Raw genomic sequence first — 21,524 nt, 5'->3', positions numbered from 1 at the left:
ATGGGATTTTATTTGTCTTTTCACTGTGATTACTCAAAAATAATAATGAATGGTGTCCTGCATTATTGATCTTTTTAAGGCTCTAATTACTTCACATCAAACATTGCTTTTTGAATGTTTTGGGCAGTGGGGGAAATACTGCATATTTCAGTTTTATTATAAAAAACAAAGTTGTCTTTGACAGAAAAGGCATAAAATCTTTTTGTTTTTTTTAACTTTATTTCAACCTGAAGTTGATATACTGTAGAGATTTACTGTAAGAATTTAAAATATATATATATATATATAATAATTCGACTTGGCTTTTTTACATTTTAATGACTTAGACCCTTTATGGTCCCCGGGAGCCCTAAAGGTAAAAAAAAAAAAAAAAATCCATGTATTTTGTTATGGTTTGAAAATGAAAAATATCAAAAAGGCCCCCGCATGCTTTAATTTTTCCGTGTGCGGCCCTCAGTGGAAAAAGTTTGGACACCCCTGCACTATAGCATCCGCAGCATTGCTAGGTACTAAACATACAAACTAACCATAATGAACCATAATAAAACAAACGCTTACTGTAATATTTCCACTCTCACTGGGATGTTGACCAACAAGATGCTCACATAATTCTGTTTAGATGAAGATTCAATCAAAAACGGTACTATATACCATATTAATATTTTTTACAAGCATGACGGCACGTCGTCGTCACGGCATGACATTGCTGGTATTACGAGCAGAGAAGCATGTTCGGCAGCGCACAATCACGGAATACTTACAAACAGACACAGTGTGTAGACAGAAAAGGGAGAACGCACGTATTTTGGCTTAAAAACTAACAATAAAGGTGAAGTTATAACACTGAAATGCCCTCAGGAAGAGGTGCTTTAAGACATGGCTAGCTAGCTAGCAGCTAACATCTATTCGCAGTCGGCAGTGTTTTATCTACTTCTAAATCACTAATCCTCGCCTCCATGGTGACAATTAAAGTGAGTTTTTTACAAGTATCATCCCAGCAGGACGAGGAATACCTAAATATGCTTTACTACATATCGTAGGTTACAATAGCTCACCAGCGTCACAATGTAAACAAATGCCATGGGTGTATCCACACCTGACATTCACTGTAATGATACCAAGTGCAAGAGCAGATCTAGTCGATACTACTTTTATTACATCAATATTTTTTATCGTCACAAAATCTTGTTTCTTTTAAATTCATATTGTAGTCATAAACTCAGGAAATACGTCCCTGGACACATGAGAACTTAAACTATGACCAATGTATGATCCTGTAACTACTTGGTATCGGATCGATACCTACATTTGTAGTATCATCCAAAACTAATGTAAAGTATCCAAACAACAGAAGAATAAGTGAATATTACATTCTAAGAGCAGTGTAGATAGAACATGTTGAAACGGAAAATAACCAGATATTAACAATAAATGAACAAGTGGATTAATAATCAATCTTTACAGCTTGTCCTTTATAATTTAGACAAAATAATAGAATGATAACTGACACAATATGTTACTGCATTAGTCAGCAGACTAATTAGGAGCCTTTGTTTGCTTACTTACTACTAAAAGACAAGTTGTCTAATATGTTCACTATTTTATTTAAGGACAAACTTGTTCTTCGATTGTAATAAGAAACATATGTTTAATGTATCCTAAGATTTTTTGTTAAAATAAAGGCAATAATGTCATTTTTTTGTGGTCCCCTTTATTTAGAAAAGTATCGAAATACAAACATATTGGTATCGGGACAACCCTAATATATACACATGTATATGTGTATATGTATACACATATGGTCGAGGTTTCTGTGGTTTAGCCGTTCATACAGTGCTTAATACTGGGGTACAGCGGAATATATACGTTAGGTCAGGAAAATGTCATCCCTACAAGCCTGTTTCGCACGGGAAACAGGCTTGTAGGGATGAAATAGCCTCTGTGTTTTTTCCTGACCTAACGTGTACACACACACACATATATATATATATATATATATATATATATATATATATATATATATATATATATATATATATATATATATATATATATATATATATATATATATATATATATATATATATATATATATATATATATTATTGTTGCAACTAACGATTAATTTGATAATCGATTAATCTGTCGATTGTTACTTCGATTAATCGATTAATAATCGGATAAAAGAGACAAACTACATTTCTATCCTATCCAGTATTTTATTGGGAGAAAAAAAAACATACTGGCACCATACTTATTTTGATTATTGTTTCTCAGCTGTTTGTAAATGTTGCAGTTTATAAATAAAGGTTTAGTAAAAAAAAAAAAAAAAAAAAAAAATTTTAAAAAATAAAATAAAAAACTATGCGCATGCGCATAGCATAGATCCAACGAATCGATGACTAAATTAATCGGCAACTATTTTAATAATCGATTTTAATCGATTAGTTGTTGCAGCCCTAATATTAAAGATTAAGATTAAAGTACCAATGATTGTCACACACACACACATATATATATATATATATATATATATATATATATATATATATATATATATATATATATATATATATATATATATGTATATATATATATATATATATATATGTATATATATATATATATATATATATATATATATATATATATATATATATATATATATATATATATATATATATATATATATATATATATATATATATATATATACTGTATATATATATACACACACACACACACACATATATATATTTTTTTAAGAATCAATTTTTAATAATATTTTAAGCCATTTGCACGCTTACTCGTGTGTGTTTGTCAAATGCCGGCAGCCGAAAGGAGCTTTTGTTAGAATTGGTATGCCAAATAATATATTGCGAGAATCCGTTTGAATTGAATGGTCATCCCAAATAATTGGAATCTAATCTAATCGTGAGTTGTGGTAAGATTCAAATTACTAGTATAAAATACTTGCAAATGAGACTTAGACGTGTAAGAAAGCAAGATGTAACAAAACAGGACAGCACAGTTATCAGTATCAGCTCAGTGTTCAATGTTTGATTAAAAAAAATATGTTCTTGTTTACAAGAATTAACAAAGGAACACATAAAAGTACCTACAATTGAGTACCGGGAACTGGTACCATATCAGTTCAAATGTGAAAAGTACCGTCCATACTTTTCTGTGCATTTCACTCGTTTATCAAATTGTGTTTCAACAGCAAAAGAGAAGTTCGACGCGCACGTGTTGTTGTTAATTAGTGCAAAGTTCCGCCTCCAGCTGTGCCGCTGAGAATTTGGCTGCCTGTCGCAGCACTGACAGACGAAGTGCAGCCCGCGCCGAAGTGTGAGACACCACTTCTGTCCTCCTCTGTGTCCCACCACATCTGCCACGTATTAGCTTGATGCCAGGCAGGGGAAACAAAACAATTCTTCTGTAGTCTAGTGCAGCCAATCAGGAAGTGAATTGGGGGGTAGTTTCCTGTTTCCTGTTCTACAGACAGCGTGGACTCCCGGTGTCGCGTTCCTCCCGTAAACTCGGGAGAGTCATCATCTGGAAGAGCGTCACCATAATAAGTGGTCTCCTCAAAACAAACATTCAGCTCTGAGTCATCGGCCGCATGCCGAAGAGAATCGGGTGAAAACAAAGTGATGCAAGGGTTCCACGGGCATGTAAGGATCGCACAACATGATGACTGTGAGGTGACCTAAGTCTATGATAATATTATAACAGTCTAGGGATGTGACAATAAACGGTATTAACAATAACTGCGGTGAAAACCTAGACCAGGGGTCGGCAACCCGCGGCTCTAAAGCCGCATGCGGCTCTTTAGCGCCGCCCTAGTGGCTCTCTGGAGCTTTTTCATAAATGTATTAAAAATTGAAAAAGATGAGGGGAAAAATATATATTTTTTGTTTGAATATGGTTTCTGTAGGAGGACAAACATGACACAAACCTCCCTAATTGTTATAAAGCACACTGTTTATATTAAACATGCTTCACTGATTCGAGTATTTGGCGAGCACCCTTTTGTCCTACTAATTTTGGCGGTCCTTGAACTCACCGTAGTTTGTTTACATGTATAACTTTCTAGGACGTGTTTTATGCCACTTTTTTTTCTGTCTCATTTTGTCCACCAAACTTTTAACGTTGTGCATGAATGCACAAAGGTGAGTTTTGTTGATGTTATTGACTTGTGTGGAGTGCTAATCAGACATATTTGGTCACTGCATGACTGCAAGCTAATCGATGCTAACATGCTATTTAAGCTATCTATATGTACATATAGCATCATTATGCCTCATTTGTAGCTATATTTGAGGTAATTTAGTTTCCTTTAAGTCATCTTAATTCAATTTATATCTCATGACACACTATCTGTATGTTATATGGCTTTTAACTTTTTGCGGCTCCAGACAGATTTGTTTTTGTATTTTTGGTCCAATATGGCTCTTTCAACATTTTGGGTTGCCGACCCCTGCCCTAGACGGTTAGTATTACAGTTTTGAATGAAAAATATCAAACAACCGTGATTGATAGCCGCAATTTGATAAACTCTAGGAAGGGCTGGCGCTAACTCGCTAGCTTGAATGCTAACATGAATACAAGTAGGGATGGGTACCGAATTTGGTACTTTTTTAGCACCGACCGAATCCCGCCAGTCCAACCAGGCACACTGCAAAAACTGAAATCTAAGTAAGATTAAATATCTCAAATAAGGGTGATATTTGCTTATTTTCTGTCTGATAAGATCATTCTTCTCACTAAGCAGATTTTATGTTAGTGTTTTACTCGTTTTAAGGGTTTTGGTCCTAAATGATCTCAGTAAGATATTACAGCTTGTAGCTGAGATTTGATGACCTATATTGAGTAAAACATGCTTGAAACTACAATATCAACTGATGCAAAGCTGTGTCATCAACACTCACAAGTATAAAACTACTTTTTTAAAGTAATAATTTCTTATTTCAAGCATGAACAAAAAAATGATGACTTTGACACATTTGTGTCTCGTAGTTTCCAATGAAACAAAAGAAAACAAGTACTTATATAGTATTACAGTTGGCACAGTACAGCAAACTGACAGTTAATATTTAAACATTTCACATGTGTCATTTCAAACTATTTTTGAACAAAAATAGTTCATGCACATTCAGATAAAGTCTTCAAAATTACAATTAAAAAGTGTTTGGCCGGGGGCCGGGCTGTATATATATATATATATATATATATATATATATATATATATATATATATATATATATATATATATATATATATATATATATATATATATATATATATTCCTTGCGCACTAATTGACTGAAAAAGCACGCACTTGGCGCGATAATGTCATGTTGTCGATGGAAAAATGCTTTTTTAGACAATATGATTTGCCTGAGTGGCTAGGAGACCCCGAGAGTAACAAGCGGTTGCCTTGTTGCCTTTCCATTAAGAAAAATAAACTAGTTTTTAGTATAAGTTTGCTGGTTTCAAGAAATGTAATGCCGAGCGCATATCATTATGTCAAGATAATGGCACTAGCATTTACTTCATTTAAGAATATTTTTCATCATATTGAGAAAAAATGTCTCATATTTTTATTTTCTGCCAAGAAAAGTGCACTTGTTATTAGTGAGAATATACTTATTTTAAGGTATTTTTGGGTTCATTGATGTTAGCTAATTTTACTTGTTTTGGAAAGTCTTGACAAGCCAAATTTTCTTGTTCTATTGGCAGATAATTTTGCTTAGTTCAAATAAAATACCCCTCAATTTTGTATTTTTCTTTCTTGTTTTTGAACACTGACTTTTTGCAGTGCAGCGATTAACGTAAAATAGTACCTGGGTTGCGCGTGACGTCACGCCTGGTTGCCAAGTCAGCCGGCTCTTCGCACTTCGGCACTTGGCGATCATAGCAAAACTACCTCTAGGTAATATTGCAATTTTCAATGCCAACAAAGCAATTGACTCAAAAAAACCCACCAATGTAAGTAAAGTAAAGCTTCACTTTTCCAAAAATGCGCTAGCCTGATGCTATTATACATTGGCTTTGCTATTGACACGCTACTAATGAGCATTAGCGATTTTACATTGGGATTTAATAATAATACCTGCGATTTATATAGCGCTTTTCTAAGTACCCAAAGTCGCTTTTACATGTTAAAAACCCGTCATTTATTCACACCTGGTGGTGGTAAGCTACTTTTTGTAGCCACAGCTGCCCTGGGGAAGACTGACGGATTTCCACACCTTCAAATTTGTCAAAGAAAACTACAACTAATATGTACATTAAAATCAAACAGCTGCTGCCTAGTAAGTACAATTCTTACAGAATTACCACTTTGTTGTCAAGACGTGGACTATGAGGGGTTTGTTTTCCCGAGATGCAAGAAAAGTTGGATCGGACATGGCGTGAAGGTAGGGACATGATTTAATTTATCACTCAAAAAGGGTACAAACAAAAGGTGCGCACAAGGCGGAGAACAAACTTGGCTATGAACAAAACTAATACTTAGACAAAAACTATGAACATGAAACCAAAAAGACACTTACTATAACGTGAAACGATCAGCATGAAGTATGGTAGCAGAAGTATCAGAGGTAACAGAAGTAATGTCGCCAGGATAACCATCAGAAAAAGACAGGCTTAAATAACAGTGACATTATTAGTGACAGGTGCGTGAATCAAAATGTGCAACAGGTGAAACTAATGGGTAACCATGGTGACCAAACAAGGGAGCATAAACATGAACTAAGAGTCTTAAACAACCAAACAGGACATAACTTAAACAAAACATGATCACAGACATGACATTTGTAGGGTGCAATTGACAACTGCAATTGCCCTGCTGGCCCCACTATGGACTGGACTATCACACTATTAACTAGATCCACTCGACGTCCATTTCACCGGTCGCACAGGGGGTGGAAGGGGTCCCCACATCTGCGGTCCCCTCCGAGGTTTCTCATTGTGCCTATTGTGTTGAGTTTTTTTCGTTGTGGCTTGTGCAGCCCTTTGAGACACTCGTGATTTAGGGCTATATAAGTAAACTTTGATTGATTGATTGAATGTCATACCTGCAAATGAGACTCAGAAATGTGATAATGAAACAAGATACAGCAACTGGACAGCAGTTATCGTAATCAGCTCAAATGAGATGTTATTATCATAAACAATGTATCCGAGGTCAGCTAGTGTGCCGAACGTCCCAGGTTCGAGTTCGAGTGGGTTACAATGGCGCCGTGATTCAGATGAGAATGAGGGTTAGGGGGGTGAGGGTAACGCAGGCCAGCCAGTGTACGTTGGTAAACCTCAATCCCTGACAACTTCAAAGAGCAATGCTGGCTATTGAGATGATGGCTTGGTGGTTAGCACGCCTGCCTCTCATGCCAAACGATGTAGGTTCGAGTTCCGTGCGGAGTGGAACGCAAAAAGGCGGGGACCGAAGCAAGTGGGTTACATTAACACACACAAAAGTACCAAAACTTGGTATTGTTGAGTACCAGTAAGGATTCCGAGGTACCGGAACTCTGTATCGAATTGGTTCAAATGCTAAATAATACAAGAGACATTAATGTCTTTCCCCGTTAAGAAGGACATACCCCAATCTAAACTTGAATTAACACATTTTTGTCTGAGCAACTGAGATATTACATTTTATACATTGAACCTACAAGCTGTGCTCTCTCAGAACATAGCAGTCCTTCTCTTATTGAAGGAATATGACATGGAGGCGTTTAAGGACCGCTGAACAGAGTAGGACACCACAACGCCTGCCAGAACACTCTTTTCAGTGAAGCATAAGAAACTAAAAACATGCAAAATAGTGGGCTTTTTAACAGTGGGTCTATTCATTTTAGTTATTAAAAAATCTAAATATATCAGCATGCGTATAGGTACTTTTTGAGTACATTAAAAAACACCACGTCATTACTGATATATGTTAAAACAATTGGGTCACAATAACCGTGATAACAAACGTTCATATCGTTACATCTCTATAACAGTCTGAGCATGAAAGTGATGACAGCCTCGAACACAGGAATGTTCGTCATTATCATGTAATTATTACGCAACCTATTTTTCTCCAAGTATTCATATAAGGCAGGGGTGTCCAAACTACGGCAAGTGCGGCCCGCCAGCCTCTACAATTTGGCCCGCGGGACAATATGAGTTCAACAAAGCATCGCTTTCAAATTAATCTTAAATACCAGGCGGTCTCTGAATGCTACACATTTGATGCCATCTTGTGGACAATGTGAGAAAAATAAGATCAATGACCCTTGAAAGTATTTCGAAATAATAGCATAGCATTTACTTATATAACACAATCCAAACAACCTTCCCTAATCCTGGTGTCCGTTAGAGTGCATGATGGGAAAAAATGTAGAACACTACCCACACTTATCCATGTTTGGCCCATTTTAGCTGCTTGTTTTTGATTTATTACAAAACTTTAAGAAGATTGTCACGAAAGTAAACGAGGTAAGAGTCAAACTTTCACATACTCTTATTATCCAATTATATTAATTATACATCAAGTATATTAATCATCTATCCATCATATTAATATAATATATATATATATATATATATATATATATATATATATATATATATATATATATATATATATATATATATATATATATATATATATATATATATATACATATATGTATAAATATATACATATAAATATGTATATGTTAGGTCACAAAAAAAACACTGAGGCTATTTCATCCCTACAAGCCTGTTTCGCAGGTTTCCTTGCTCTTCAGAGGATTTCATTAAAAACATTTTTAACTATTTATATTATTGTTATTATTATTATATATATTATTATTATTATTTATTTATATAAAATCCCCTGAAGAGCAGGGAAACCTGCGAAACAGGCTTGTAGGGATGAAATAGCCTCTGTGTTTTTCCTGACCTAACGTATATTCCGCTCTACCCCGGTATTGAGCACTGTATAACGGATAAACCACAGAAACCTCGATAATATATATATATATATACTGTATATACATATAAATATGTATACGTTAGGTCAGGAAAAAAACACAGAAGCTATTTCATCCCGACAAGCCTGTTTCAAAGGTTTCCTTGCTCTTCAGGGGATTTCATAAAAAATGTTTTTAATTATTTATATTATTATTATTATTATTATTATATATATTATTATTATTATTTATTTATAGAAAATCCCCTGAAAAGCATGGAAACCTGTGAAACTTGTAGGGATGAAATAGCCTCTGTGTTTTTCCTGACCTAACGTATATTCCGCTCTACCCCGGTATTGAGCACTGTATAACGGATAAACCACAGAAACCTCGATAATATATATATATATATATATATATATATATACTGTATATACATATAAATATGTATACGTTAGGTCAGGAAAAAAACACAGAGGCTATTTCATCCCTACAAGCCTGTTTCAAAGGTTTCCTTGCTCTTCAGGGGATTTCATACATTTTTTTGAAAATTATTTATATTATTATTATTATATATTATTATTATTATTATTTATTTATAGAAAATCCCCTGAAAAGCATGGAAACCTGTGAAACTTGTAGGGATCAGCTGGACTGAAAAAGAGTCATTGGGTTGTTTTTGTCAAATGTGGGTTTTCATTTGTTTATTCCTCCCTTCTGTCGCACATTTGGAGTCAAAACAATCCGGACAGGATGAATGAAGTGCCAGATGTCAGGGAGATTGTTCCGTATCGACCAGGGACAACAATTAGAGCACACGCAGGGAATTAAATGTTTCAAAATAGAAACATACAGAGTACATCCCCCACCCCCCAGCGCACAAGGCATATCTTTTGTTTGAATATCAAATGTTTCATATTATTGTGTCAATGCCTCCTCCCACATTTTTTCTTTCGATTCAAACCATTCCTCTTTCAAAATTTTTGGCTCATTCATGGCACTAGGTTTTTTTTTCTTCTTCCTGAAATTTCACATTTTCCAGGACATTGCACCATTTTTCTAATGTCTCTCAACCAATTCAAACCATTTTCCCCACAACACATTTCATTCATCCTGGACATTCAGTCTACCCCAAGGCAGCTGTGGCTACAAATGTAGCTTACCACCATCATCGTGTGAATGTGGAGTGAATGAATGATGAGATGTCCAGAAAGTGTTTAGAAACGTGTTCTATAAATCCAATCCATTATTCAAACTAACCCTGGGCCGATATTCGATAACTCAATTAGCGTCGATAATCGCCATTATCGTTCGTGACAATCGGCCGCCGACCTACTTATCGCCATTGCAGCAACGCCATGTGACCGCCCAGTTTAAGGTGGTTTGCGATGTGCATCAATAGCTATGAAAAGCACAGAACAGCTCCATACGAAAAAGAGAGGTAAAACAAAAGTAGTGAACAAAAGGAAAAAATTATAAATAAATACAGTGATAACGTCGGACAAGCAGAAATGCACGGAGCTATGTTTGTTTACTGTGGAAATCACTGCTTATTCTTCAGCAACCTGAAGTAAGCGACCTCGTCCGAAAGATGGCGCCATAGCACACACAATACCACATCTTTCCATTTATGTTATGTTCTGCGCGAGTCACAGTAAAGTATTCCAATTTAAGGTGTGATGCATGAAAATGCACGTCATAATCAGATACATTTTTTTCAGGGTCCATGTACACAGTAATGTTCTAATCCGAATGAAGATTAGATTAAATAAATGTTGTCCATGTACACGTGTTTTTTGTTTTCTCTAAGTAGTGTTATTTTTGTACAGTTTGTACATCTAACACAATTTCCCAACTCATATGGAAACGGGGTTTGTACTAATTGACGAGCACATTGGTTAATGACGTCGTTCACGTTTCCCGGAAGTGCCTCGACATCGAAACTTTCGAGTCTGTATGAAGATGACGAAAAAATCAAGACGCAATATTTTACGTCATGAGATTGTGAAGAAATACACACGAAGCTAACAACTCTGTACAATAGATGGCATCGTAACTCTGCCTCTTAAGAGGTATAAGAAGACGTAGCAGGAGGGATCATTTTGCCAACTTAGCAACCTTTGTTGTATATTTAGCGAGTATTCAGACCTTTTCACCATAGAAATAACATGCCCATGTGTCATGGCCAAAAATAAAACTGTGCAATTAGACAATGACATCAACTAAGCATCCCAACCCACTGCCATAGATATTGTAGCAGTTCCCCGGGAAAGACTGGAACTATTCAGTACCTCCAGGAATGAGCAATGAAATGACTCAATTCGACCAATCCCCGCCAATGATGCACCACCTTGGAACTTTGTACATTACCGGCAACTTAGCCGCACATTTTGGCCAATCGGCTACATTTTCGCCAATCAAATCTCAGTGTTTCCCACACATTCATTTATTTGTTGCGGCCCGCCACGAAACAATTACGTCCGCCACAAATAAAATAAAAAATAAAAATAAAATGTTTTTTTTTTTTTTTTGTCCTGTCCACCTTCTCAGGCAAATCATATAGTTGATGTAGATGCCCATATAGGCTGTTCAGATTTACTTTACAAAAGAGAAGTGTAGGATACTTCTCTTGTTGCCTTATTTGTATTTGACCACTACTGTTTTCTGTTTATTTCTTACTGACTGTGGCAGGACACCTCTGCCTCTGTTTCACTTTATGTTGCTGGTAAATAATATGGTTGTAGTAGTTGGCTAAAGTTAAATTATTTAGTATGCACTAATTAAAGGGGCAGAGCTTTAAGAGACATTTGAGCTTTTATATTTTATAAGATATATTTTTTGTAAGAACCACAATTAATAAATATATTTCAGTGAATAACTTATTGTTCAAATCTGTATATAAATATGTACATAAAGTGTTGTAATTATATTGTAAAATGGATGGATGGATGGATGGACGTTTAAAACAAAACTGTTATTATTAATTAGTAAGTATACATTTTTTGAGCCTTTTTAGAGAAAATTATATCATTGTAGTAAATTATGCAAATTACTCAATGATGTCATGTTGACCACGCCCATAGCCACGCCCCCTGCCGCCACCGGTATCTTGGCAGTTTATGGGAAACGCTGAATCTGTCTCTGAGCAGACGTTTCCTGTCTAATCAAAACATACATACAGCAACATGTAACAATATATTAACAATTTACTGATCAAACAGAGCCGTTGTTGTCTTCCAGCGCAGTAAATCGTATATTGTCCATATCAGGGTTGTCAAACTTGTTTTTATTGAGGGCCACGTTGCAAATACTGCTGCCCTCTGAGGGTCCCTTGTAACAGTGAATGTACATGAAACTAAACATGTAATGGCCACGTTACATAATTTGCGAAATAAACTGTTTTCGAATATTATACTTTTACTTACAGACAAGCTCCAGCACCCCCCGCGACCCCAAAAGGGACAAGCGTTAGAAAATGGATGGATGGACGAATAACCTTGTTTTGATATCAAAAGTCAAGTTGACAAGCAGATATTTAAGTTTACATTTTTGATAACCAAGAAAAATAATTGGAACACCGTGTTGCATGATTAGATAATATTAAAGTGTAGAACATATGTAGTTGCATGCATTGCAAATGACGTGGCGGACCACCTCAAATGGCCACTTTGAACGATCTGGCGGGCCACATTAAAGGATGTGCTGGGCCTATTTAAAGGATATTGCGGCCCACTGCAAATTATGTGGTGAGCCACTTTAAACTATATGGCGGGCCAAATTGATTGATGTGCAAACCACATTAAACGATGTGGCGGGACACCTTAAATGATGTGCTGGGCCACCTTAAAGGACGTGGCGGGCGCGGCCCATTAATGATGTGACAGGCCACTATAAATGATGTGGCGAGCCACATTAAATGTAGGAGTGGTCCACCTTAAAGGCTGTGCAGACCACTTTAAATGATGTGGTGGTTCACCTTAAAGGATGTGGCAGGCCACTTTAAATGGAGTGATGGTCCACATTAAATGATTTGGCGGGCCACTTAAATGATGTGGTGGGCCAAATTAAAGGATGTGCAAACTTTAAAGGATGTGCAAACCACCTTAAAAGATGTGGCAGGGCACTTTAAACGATGTGGCGGGCCGAATTAATGATGTGACAAGCAACTATAAATGATGTGGTGAGCCACATTAAATGTAGGGGTGGTCCACCTTAAAGGCTGTGCATACCACGTTAAATGATGTGGTGGTTCACATTAAAGGATGTGGCAGGGCACTTTAAATGGAGTGATGGTCCACATTAAACGATTTGGCGGGCCACTTAAATGATGTGGTGGGCCAAATTAAAGGATGTGCAAACCACATTAAAAGATGTGGCAGGGATGTGCCGGTCCGCTGTAATGACATGACAGGCCACTATAAATGAAGTGGTGAGCCACATTAAATGTAGGGGTGGTCCACTTTAAAGGCTGTGCAGACCACTTTAAATGATGTGGTGGTTCACCTTAAAGGATGTGGCAGGGCACTTTAAATGGAGTGATGGTCCACATTAAACGATTTGGCGGGCCACTTAAATGATGTGGTGGGCCAAATTAAAGTCGTGCAAAGCACCTTAAAAGATGTGGCAGGCCACCTTAAATGATGTGGCGGGACACATTAAAGGATGTGGCGAGCCACATTAAACGAAGGGGTGGTCCACCTTAAAGACTGTGCAGAACACTTTAAATGACGTGGTGGTTCACCTTAAAGGATGTGGCCGGCCACTTTAAATGGAGTGATGGTCCACATTAAACCATTTGGCGGGCCAAATTAAAGGATGTGCAAACCGACTTAAAAGATGTGGCAGGCCACATTAAACGATGTGGCGAGACACCTTAAATGATGTGCTGGGCCACATTAAAGAATGTGGCGGGCCACATTAATGATTTGACAGGCCACAATAAATAATTTGGCGATCCACTTTAAATGACGTGGTGGTCCACCTTAAAGGATGTGGCAGGCCACTTTAAATGGAGTGATGGTCCACAATACAATTTGACGGGCCATTTAAATGACGTGGTAGGCCAAATTAAAGGGTGTGCAAACCACTTTAAAAGATGTGGCAGGCTACCTTAAACGATGTGTCGGGCCACCTTGAATGATGTGCTGGGCCACATAAAAAGGATGTGGAAGGCCACTATAAATGATGTGGCGAGCCACGTTAAATGAAGGGGTGGTCCACCTTAAAGGCTGTGCACACCACTTTAAATGATGTGGTGGTTCACCTTAAAGGATGTTGCAGGCCAAATTAAATTATGTTCTGGGCCAATTTAAAGGACATTGCAGCCCACTGTAAATGATGTGGTGAGCCACTTTAAACTATGTGGCGGACCACTTTAAATGGAGTGAAGGTCCACATTAAACGATGTGGCAGGCCAAATTAAATGAAGTGGTGGGCCACGTTAAAGGATGTGCAAACCACTTTAAATGATGTGGCGGTCCACCTTAAACAAGGTGGCATGCCACTTTACACAATGTGACAGGCCACATTAAATGATATGGCAGGCAACATTAAATTATGTGCTGGGCCTGTTTAAAAGATGTCGTGGCCCACTGTAAATAATGTAGTGAGCCACTTTAAACTACGTGGCGGGCCTCTTAAAATGAAGTGATAGTCCACATTAAGCGATGGGACGGGTCACCTTAAAAAATGTGCAAGCCAATTTAAATTAACGGGCCACACTAAATTATGTGCCGGTTAACCTTCAACGACGTGGCGATCTGGTCCCCGGCCCTTGAGTTTGACAACTGTGGTACTGGTACCCCAGTGTGTCTGAGGGGATTATAATAAATACAAATATATATACAGTACGTATATTTCATTTTTTTTCTCCTGGTCTGCATTTTCGATAGGCCATGAAAAATATCAATAATTATCGACATCGACCGATACAAAAAACACTTACATCGTGATACAGTTTCCAGCCCTAATAGCAGCAGTTATTTGGTACAACCTACGGAGTACACAGTTATTAGTACTACAAGCTATGGAGTACACAGTTATTAAGTGCTACAAGCTATGGAGTACACAGTTATTAAGTGCTACAAGCTATGGAGTACACAGTTATTAAGTGCTACAAGCTATGGAGTACACAGTTATTAATGCTACAACCTATGGAGTACACAGTTATTAATGCTACAACCTATGGAGTACACAGTTATTAATACTACAACCTATGGAGTACACAGTTATTAAGTGCTACAAGCTATGGAGTACACAGTTATTAATGCTACAACCTATGGAGTACACAGTTATTAATGCTACAAGCTATGGAGTACACAGTTATTAAGTACTACAAGCTATGGAGTACACAGTTATTAATGCTACAACCTATGGAGTACACAGTTATTAATGCTACAACCTATGGAGTACACAGTTATTAAGTGCTACAACCTATGGAGTACACAGTTATTAAGTGCTACAAGCTATGGAGTACACAGTTATTAAGTACTACAAGCTATGGAGTACACAGTTATTAATGCTACAACCTATGGAGTACACAGTTATTAATGCTACAACCTATGGAGTACACAGTTATTAATGCTACAAGCTATGGACTACACAGTTATTAATGCTACAACCTATGGAGTACACAGTTATTAATGCTACAACCTATGGAGTACACAGTTATTAAGTACTACAAGCTATGGAGTACACAGTTATTAATGCTACAACCTATGGAGTACACAGTTATTAATGCTACAACCTATGGAGTACACAGTTATTAATGCTACAACCTATGGAGTACACAGTTATTAAGTACTACTAGCTATGGAGTACACAGTTATTAAGTACTACAAGCTATGGAGTACACAGTTATTAATGCTACAACCTATGGAGTACACAGTTATTAATGCTACAATCTATGGAGTACACAGTTATTAAGTACTACAAACTATGGCGTACACAGTTATTAATGCTACAACCTATGGAGTACACAGTTTTTAAGCTACAACCTATGGAGTACACCGTTATTAATGCTACAAGCTATGAAGTACACAGTTATTAAGTACTACAACCTATGGAGTACACAGTTATTAAGTACTACAAGCTATGAAGTACACAGTTATTAAGTACTACAAGCTATGAAGTACACAGTTATTAAGTACTACAAGCTATGAAGTACACAGTTATTAAGTACTACAACCTATGGAGTACACAGTTATTAAGTACTAAAAGCTATGAAGTACACAGTTATTAAGTACTACAAGCTATGAAGTACACAGTTATTAAGTACTACAAGCTATGAAGTACACAGTTATTAAGTACTACAAGCTATGAAGTACACAGTTATTAAGTACTACAAGCTATGAAGTACACAGTTATTAGTACTACAAGCTATGAAGTACACAGTTATTAAGTACTACAAGCTATGAAGTACATATATTAGTACTACAAGCTATGAAGTACACAGTTATTAGTACTACAAGCTATGAAGTACACAGTTATTAAGTACTACAAGCTATGAAGTACATAGTTATTAGTACTACAAGCTATGAAGTACACAGTTATTAAGTGCTACAAGCTATGAAGTACACAGTTATTAGTACTACAAGCTATGAAGTACACAGTTATTAAGTACTACAAGCTATGAAGTACACAGTTATTAGTACTACAAGCTATGAAGTACACAGTTATTAAGTACTACAAGCTATGAAGTACATAGTTATTAGTACTACAAGCTATGAAGTACACAGTTATTAAGTGCTACAAGCTATGAAGTACACAGTTATTAGTACTACAAGCTATGAAGTACACAGTTATTAAGTACTACAAGCTATGAAGTACACAGTTATTAGTACTACAAGCTATGAAGTACACAGTTATTAAGTACTACAAGCTATGAAGTACACCATTATTGGGGACAGCGTGGCGAAGTTGGTAGAGTGGCTGTGTCAGCAATCGGAGTGTTGCTGGTTACTGGGGTTCAATCCCCACCTTCTACCATCCTAGTCACGTCCGTTGTGTCCTTGGGCAAGACACTTCACCCTTGCTCCTGATGGCTGCTGGTTAGCGCCTTGCATGGCAGCTCCCTCCATCAGTGTGTGAATGTGTGTGTGAATGTGGAAATACTGTCAAAGCGCTTTGAGTACCTTGAAGGTAGAAAAGCACTATACAAGTATAACCCATTTATCATTTATTATATCATTTATTAATGCTACAAGCTATGAAGTACACAGTTATTAAGTACTACAACCTATGGAGTACACAGTTATTAAGCTATGAAGTACACAGTTATTAAGTACTACAACCTATGGAGTACACAGTTATTAAGCTATGAAGTACACAGTTATTAAGTACTACAACCTATGGAGTACACAGTTATTAAGCTGTGAAGTACACAGTTATTAAGTACTACAACCTATGGAGTACACAGTTATTAAGTACTACAACCTATGAAGTACACAGTTATTAGTACTACAACCTATGGAGTACACAGTTATTAAGCTGTGAAGTACACAGTTATTAAGTACTACAACCTATGGAGTACACAGTTATTAAGCTGTGAAGTACACAGTTATTAAGTACTACAACCTATGAAGTACACAGTTATTAAGTACTACAATCTATGAAGTACACAGTTATTAAGCTGTGAAGTACACCGTTATTAAGTACTACAACCTATGAAGTACACAGTTGTTAAGCTGTGAAGTACACAGTTATTAAGTACTACAACCTATGAAGTACACAGTTATTAAGCTTTGAAGTACACAGTTATTAAGTACTACAACCTATGAAGTACACAGTTATTAAGTACTACAACCTATGAAGTACACAGTTATTAAGCTGTGAAGTACACAGTTATTAAGTACTACAACCTATGGAGTACACAGTTATTAAGCTGTGAAGTACACAGTTATTAAGTACTACAACCTATGGAGTACACAGTTATTAAGCTGTGAAGTACACAGTTATTAAGTACTACAACCTATGAAGTACACAGTTATTAAGTACTACAACCTATGAAGTACACAGTTATTAAGTACTACAACCTATGAAGTACACGTTATTAAGCTGTGAAGTACACAGTTATTAAGTACTACAACCTATGAAGTACACAGTTATTAAGTACTACAACCTATGAAGTACACAGTTATTAAGCTGTGAAGTACACAGTTATTAAGTACTACAACCTATGAAGTACACAGTTATTAAGTACTACAACCTATGAAGTACACAGTTATTAAGTACTACAACCTATGAAGTACACAGTTATTAAGCTGTGAAGTACACAGTTATTAAGTACTACAACCTATGAAGTACACAGTTATTAAGTACTACAACCTATGAAGTACACAGTTATTAAGTACTACAACCTATGAAGTACACAGTTATTAAGCTGTGAAGTACACAGTTATTAAGTACTACAACCTATGAAGTACACAGTTATTAAGCTGTGAAGTACACAGTTATTAAGCTGTGAAGTACACAGTTATTAAGTACTACAACCTATGAAGTACACAGTTATTAAGTACTACAAGCTATGAAGTACACAGTTATTAAGCTGTGAAGTACACAGTTATTAAGTACTACAACCTATGGAGTACACAGTTATTAAGCTGTGAAGTACACAGTTATTAAGTACTACAACCTATGAAGTACACAGTTATTAAGCTGTGAAGTACACAGTTATTAAGTACTACAACCTATGGAGTACACAGTTATTAAGCTGTGAAGTACACAGTTATTAAGTACTACAAGCTATGAAGTACACAGTTATTAAGCTGTGAAGTACACAGTTATTAAGTACTACAAGCTATGAAGTACACAGTTATTAAGCTGTGAAGTACACATTTATGAAGTACACATGCAGCCTGGAGGCAAAGATGCATCATGTGCAGGAATGATCATTTCTAAAAGGGTCAAGAGAACTCTGACCTGAGCTTTCACAGCATTCATTCATAAGAAATATGCACTTACACAAACCGCATGTCTAAATATAGAAAGCTGCTCCACATAGTGGAAGGAGAAAATGCTTCTAGAATGGTGTAGAATAAAAGGCTATTGTTGTAAATACACAGTCTATATTTCCACTGGGAGAAAAGCGTGTGATTTGAATGACAATAACATTTCAACAAGACAGACATGGCCCGTTAACGAGGAGACGTCCATTAAAGGCGCCCAGACTGGGGGGAGGGATTTTTTTTTTTTTTTGTTCTTCTTCTTCTTACCTATTTTTATTTTAACGCTCTGGAAAACGCGCAGACCTTCCTCTTCCACCGCCATACTCCCGCCTTTACTTCCCTTTAGTCGGCCCAAACGCACACAGTCCTCCACGCTGGTCGCTTGTGGCCTCTCCAGCAATGGAATATTCCGGAGGTTTTGCTCATCGATGCTCGGACGGTCAGCAGCGATCACACGCCGAGTGGAAGACTTCCGCCGCCGGCTGGTTGAGAACAAGAGGACCGCTACCGTCTTCTCTTCTGCGGTCCGTCACTCAGCGGCAGCAGCAGCGGCCACGGTGGGGGTGTGGCTTGACGAGGCCACGCCCACTGTGCGGAGGCGTGGCCTGTGCCACTGCCACACAGGGTAGACCAGGGGTGTCAAACTTGCAGTCACATATTACATCCATCCATCCATTTTCTACCAGTGAATATATATTAATTTTAATAATATATATATATATATATATATATATATATATATATATATATATATATATATATATATATATATATACATATATATATATATATATATATATATATATATATATATATATATATATATATATATATATATATATATATATATATGTATACACTACCGTTCAAAAGTTTGGGGTCACCCAAACAATTTTGTGGAATAGCCTTCATTTCTAAGAACAAGAATAGACTGTCGAGTTTCAGATAAAAGTTCTCTTTCTATGGCCATTTTGAGCATTTAATTGACCCCACAAATGTGATGCTCCAATCTGCTCAAAGGAAGGTCAGTTTTGTAGCTTCTGTAACGAGCTAAACTGTTTTCAGATGTGTGAACATGATTGCACGAGGGTTTTCTAATCATCAATTAGCCTTCTGAGCCAATGAGCAAACACATTGTACCATTAGAACACTGGAGTGATAGTTGCTGGAAATGGGCCTCTATACACCTATGTAGATATTGCACCAAAAACCAGACATTTGCAGCTAGAATAGTCATTTACCACATTAGCAATGTATAGAGTGTATTTCTTTAAAGTTAAGACTACCGGTAGTTTAAAGTTATCTTCATTGAAAAGTACAGTGTTCTTCCTTCAAAAATAAGGACATTTCTATGTGACCCCAAACTTTTGAACGGTAGTATATATATATATATATATATATATATATATATATATATATATATATATATATATATATATATATATATATATATATATATATATATATATATATATATATATATATATATATATATATATATATATATATATATATATAACAGGCAGTAGAAAATGGAGGGATGAATGGATTATATGCAAGACCTAAAACCAGTGAAGTTGGCACGATGTGTATATGGTAAATAAAAACAGAATACAATGATTTGCAAATCCTTTTCAACCTATATTCAATTGAATAGACGGCAAAGACAAGATACTTAGCGTTCAAACTGGAAAATGTTGTTATTTTTTGCAAATATTAGCTCATTTGGAATTTGATGCCTTCAGCGTGTTTCAAAAAAGCTGGCACAGGTGGCAAAAAAGACTGAGAAAGTGGAGGGATGCTCATCAAACACTTACCGTATTTCGGACTATAAGTCGCAGTTTTTTTCATAGTTTGGCCGGGGGTGCGACTTATACTCAGTGTGAAATTATTAACACATTACCGTAAAATATCAAATAATATTATTTAGCTCATTCACGTAAGAGACTAGACGAATAAGATTTCATGGGATTTAGCGATTAGGAGTGACAGATTGTTTGGTAAACGTATAGCATGTTCTATATGTTATAGTTATTTGAATGACTCTTACCATAATATGTTACGTTAACATACCAGGCACTTTCTCAGTTGGTTATTTATGCCTCATATAACGTACACTTATTCAGCCTGTTGTTCACTATTCTTTATTTATTTTAAATTGCCTTTCAAATGTCTATTCTTGGTGTTGGGTTTTATCAAATAAATTTCCCCCAAAAATGTGACTTATACTCCAGTGCGACTTATATATGTTTTTTTCCTTCTTTATTATGCATTTTCGGCCGGTGCGACTTATACTCCGGAGCGACTTAATACTCCGAAAAATACGGGATTTGGAACATCCCATCGGTGACGAGGCTAATTGGGAACAGGTGGGTGCCATGATTGGTGATAAGAGCAGCTTCTATGAAATGCTCAGTCATTCACAAACAAGGATGGGGCGAGGGTCACCACTTTGTCAACAAATGCGTGAGCAAATCGTCCAACAGTTTAAGAAAAACATTTCTCAACGAGCTATTGCAAGAAATTTAGGGATTTCATCATCTAGGGCAGTGGTCCCCAACCACCGGTACCGATTGGTACCGGGCCGCGCAAGAAATAAAATAAAAAATATTTATTTATTTTTTAAATT

General features: G+C 36.4%; 1 protein-coding gene across 1 annotated transcript in view; it reads right to left on the bottom strand.

Annotated features, from left to right (window-relative positions):
* rasa3 (RAS p21 protein activator 3) overlaps positions 1 to 19,428 on the bottom strand; it is a 127,511-nt gene extending 108,083 nt beyond the window's left edge. Inside the window, 1 exon segment of the mRNA XM_062035508.1 lies at positions 19,163 to 19,428. Within this exon segment, the coding sequence (XP_061891492.1) occupies positions 19,163 to 19,217 (55 nt within the window). The 5' untranslated portion in view covers positions 19,218 to 19,428.
* Positions 19,429 to 21,524: the final 2,096 nt, after the last annotated feature.

Source organism: Entelurus aequoreus, linkage group LG02 (assembly GCF_033978785.1).
Source record: "Entelurus aequoreus isolate RoL-2023_Sb linkage group LG02, RoL_Eaeq_v1.1, whole genome shotgun sequence".
Lineage (NCBI taxonomy): Eukaryota > Metazoa > Chordata > Actinopteri > Syngnathiformes > Syngnathidae > Entelurus > Entelurus aequoreus.
The sequence above is the reverse complement of the archived record's forward strand: the minus strand, read 5'-3'. Positions and strand labels throughout refer to the sequence as shown.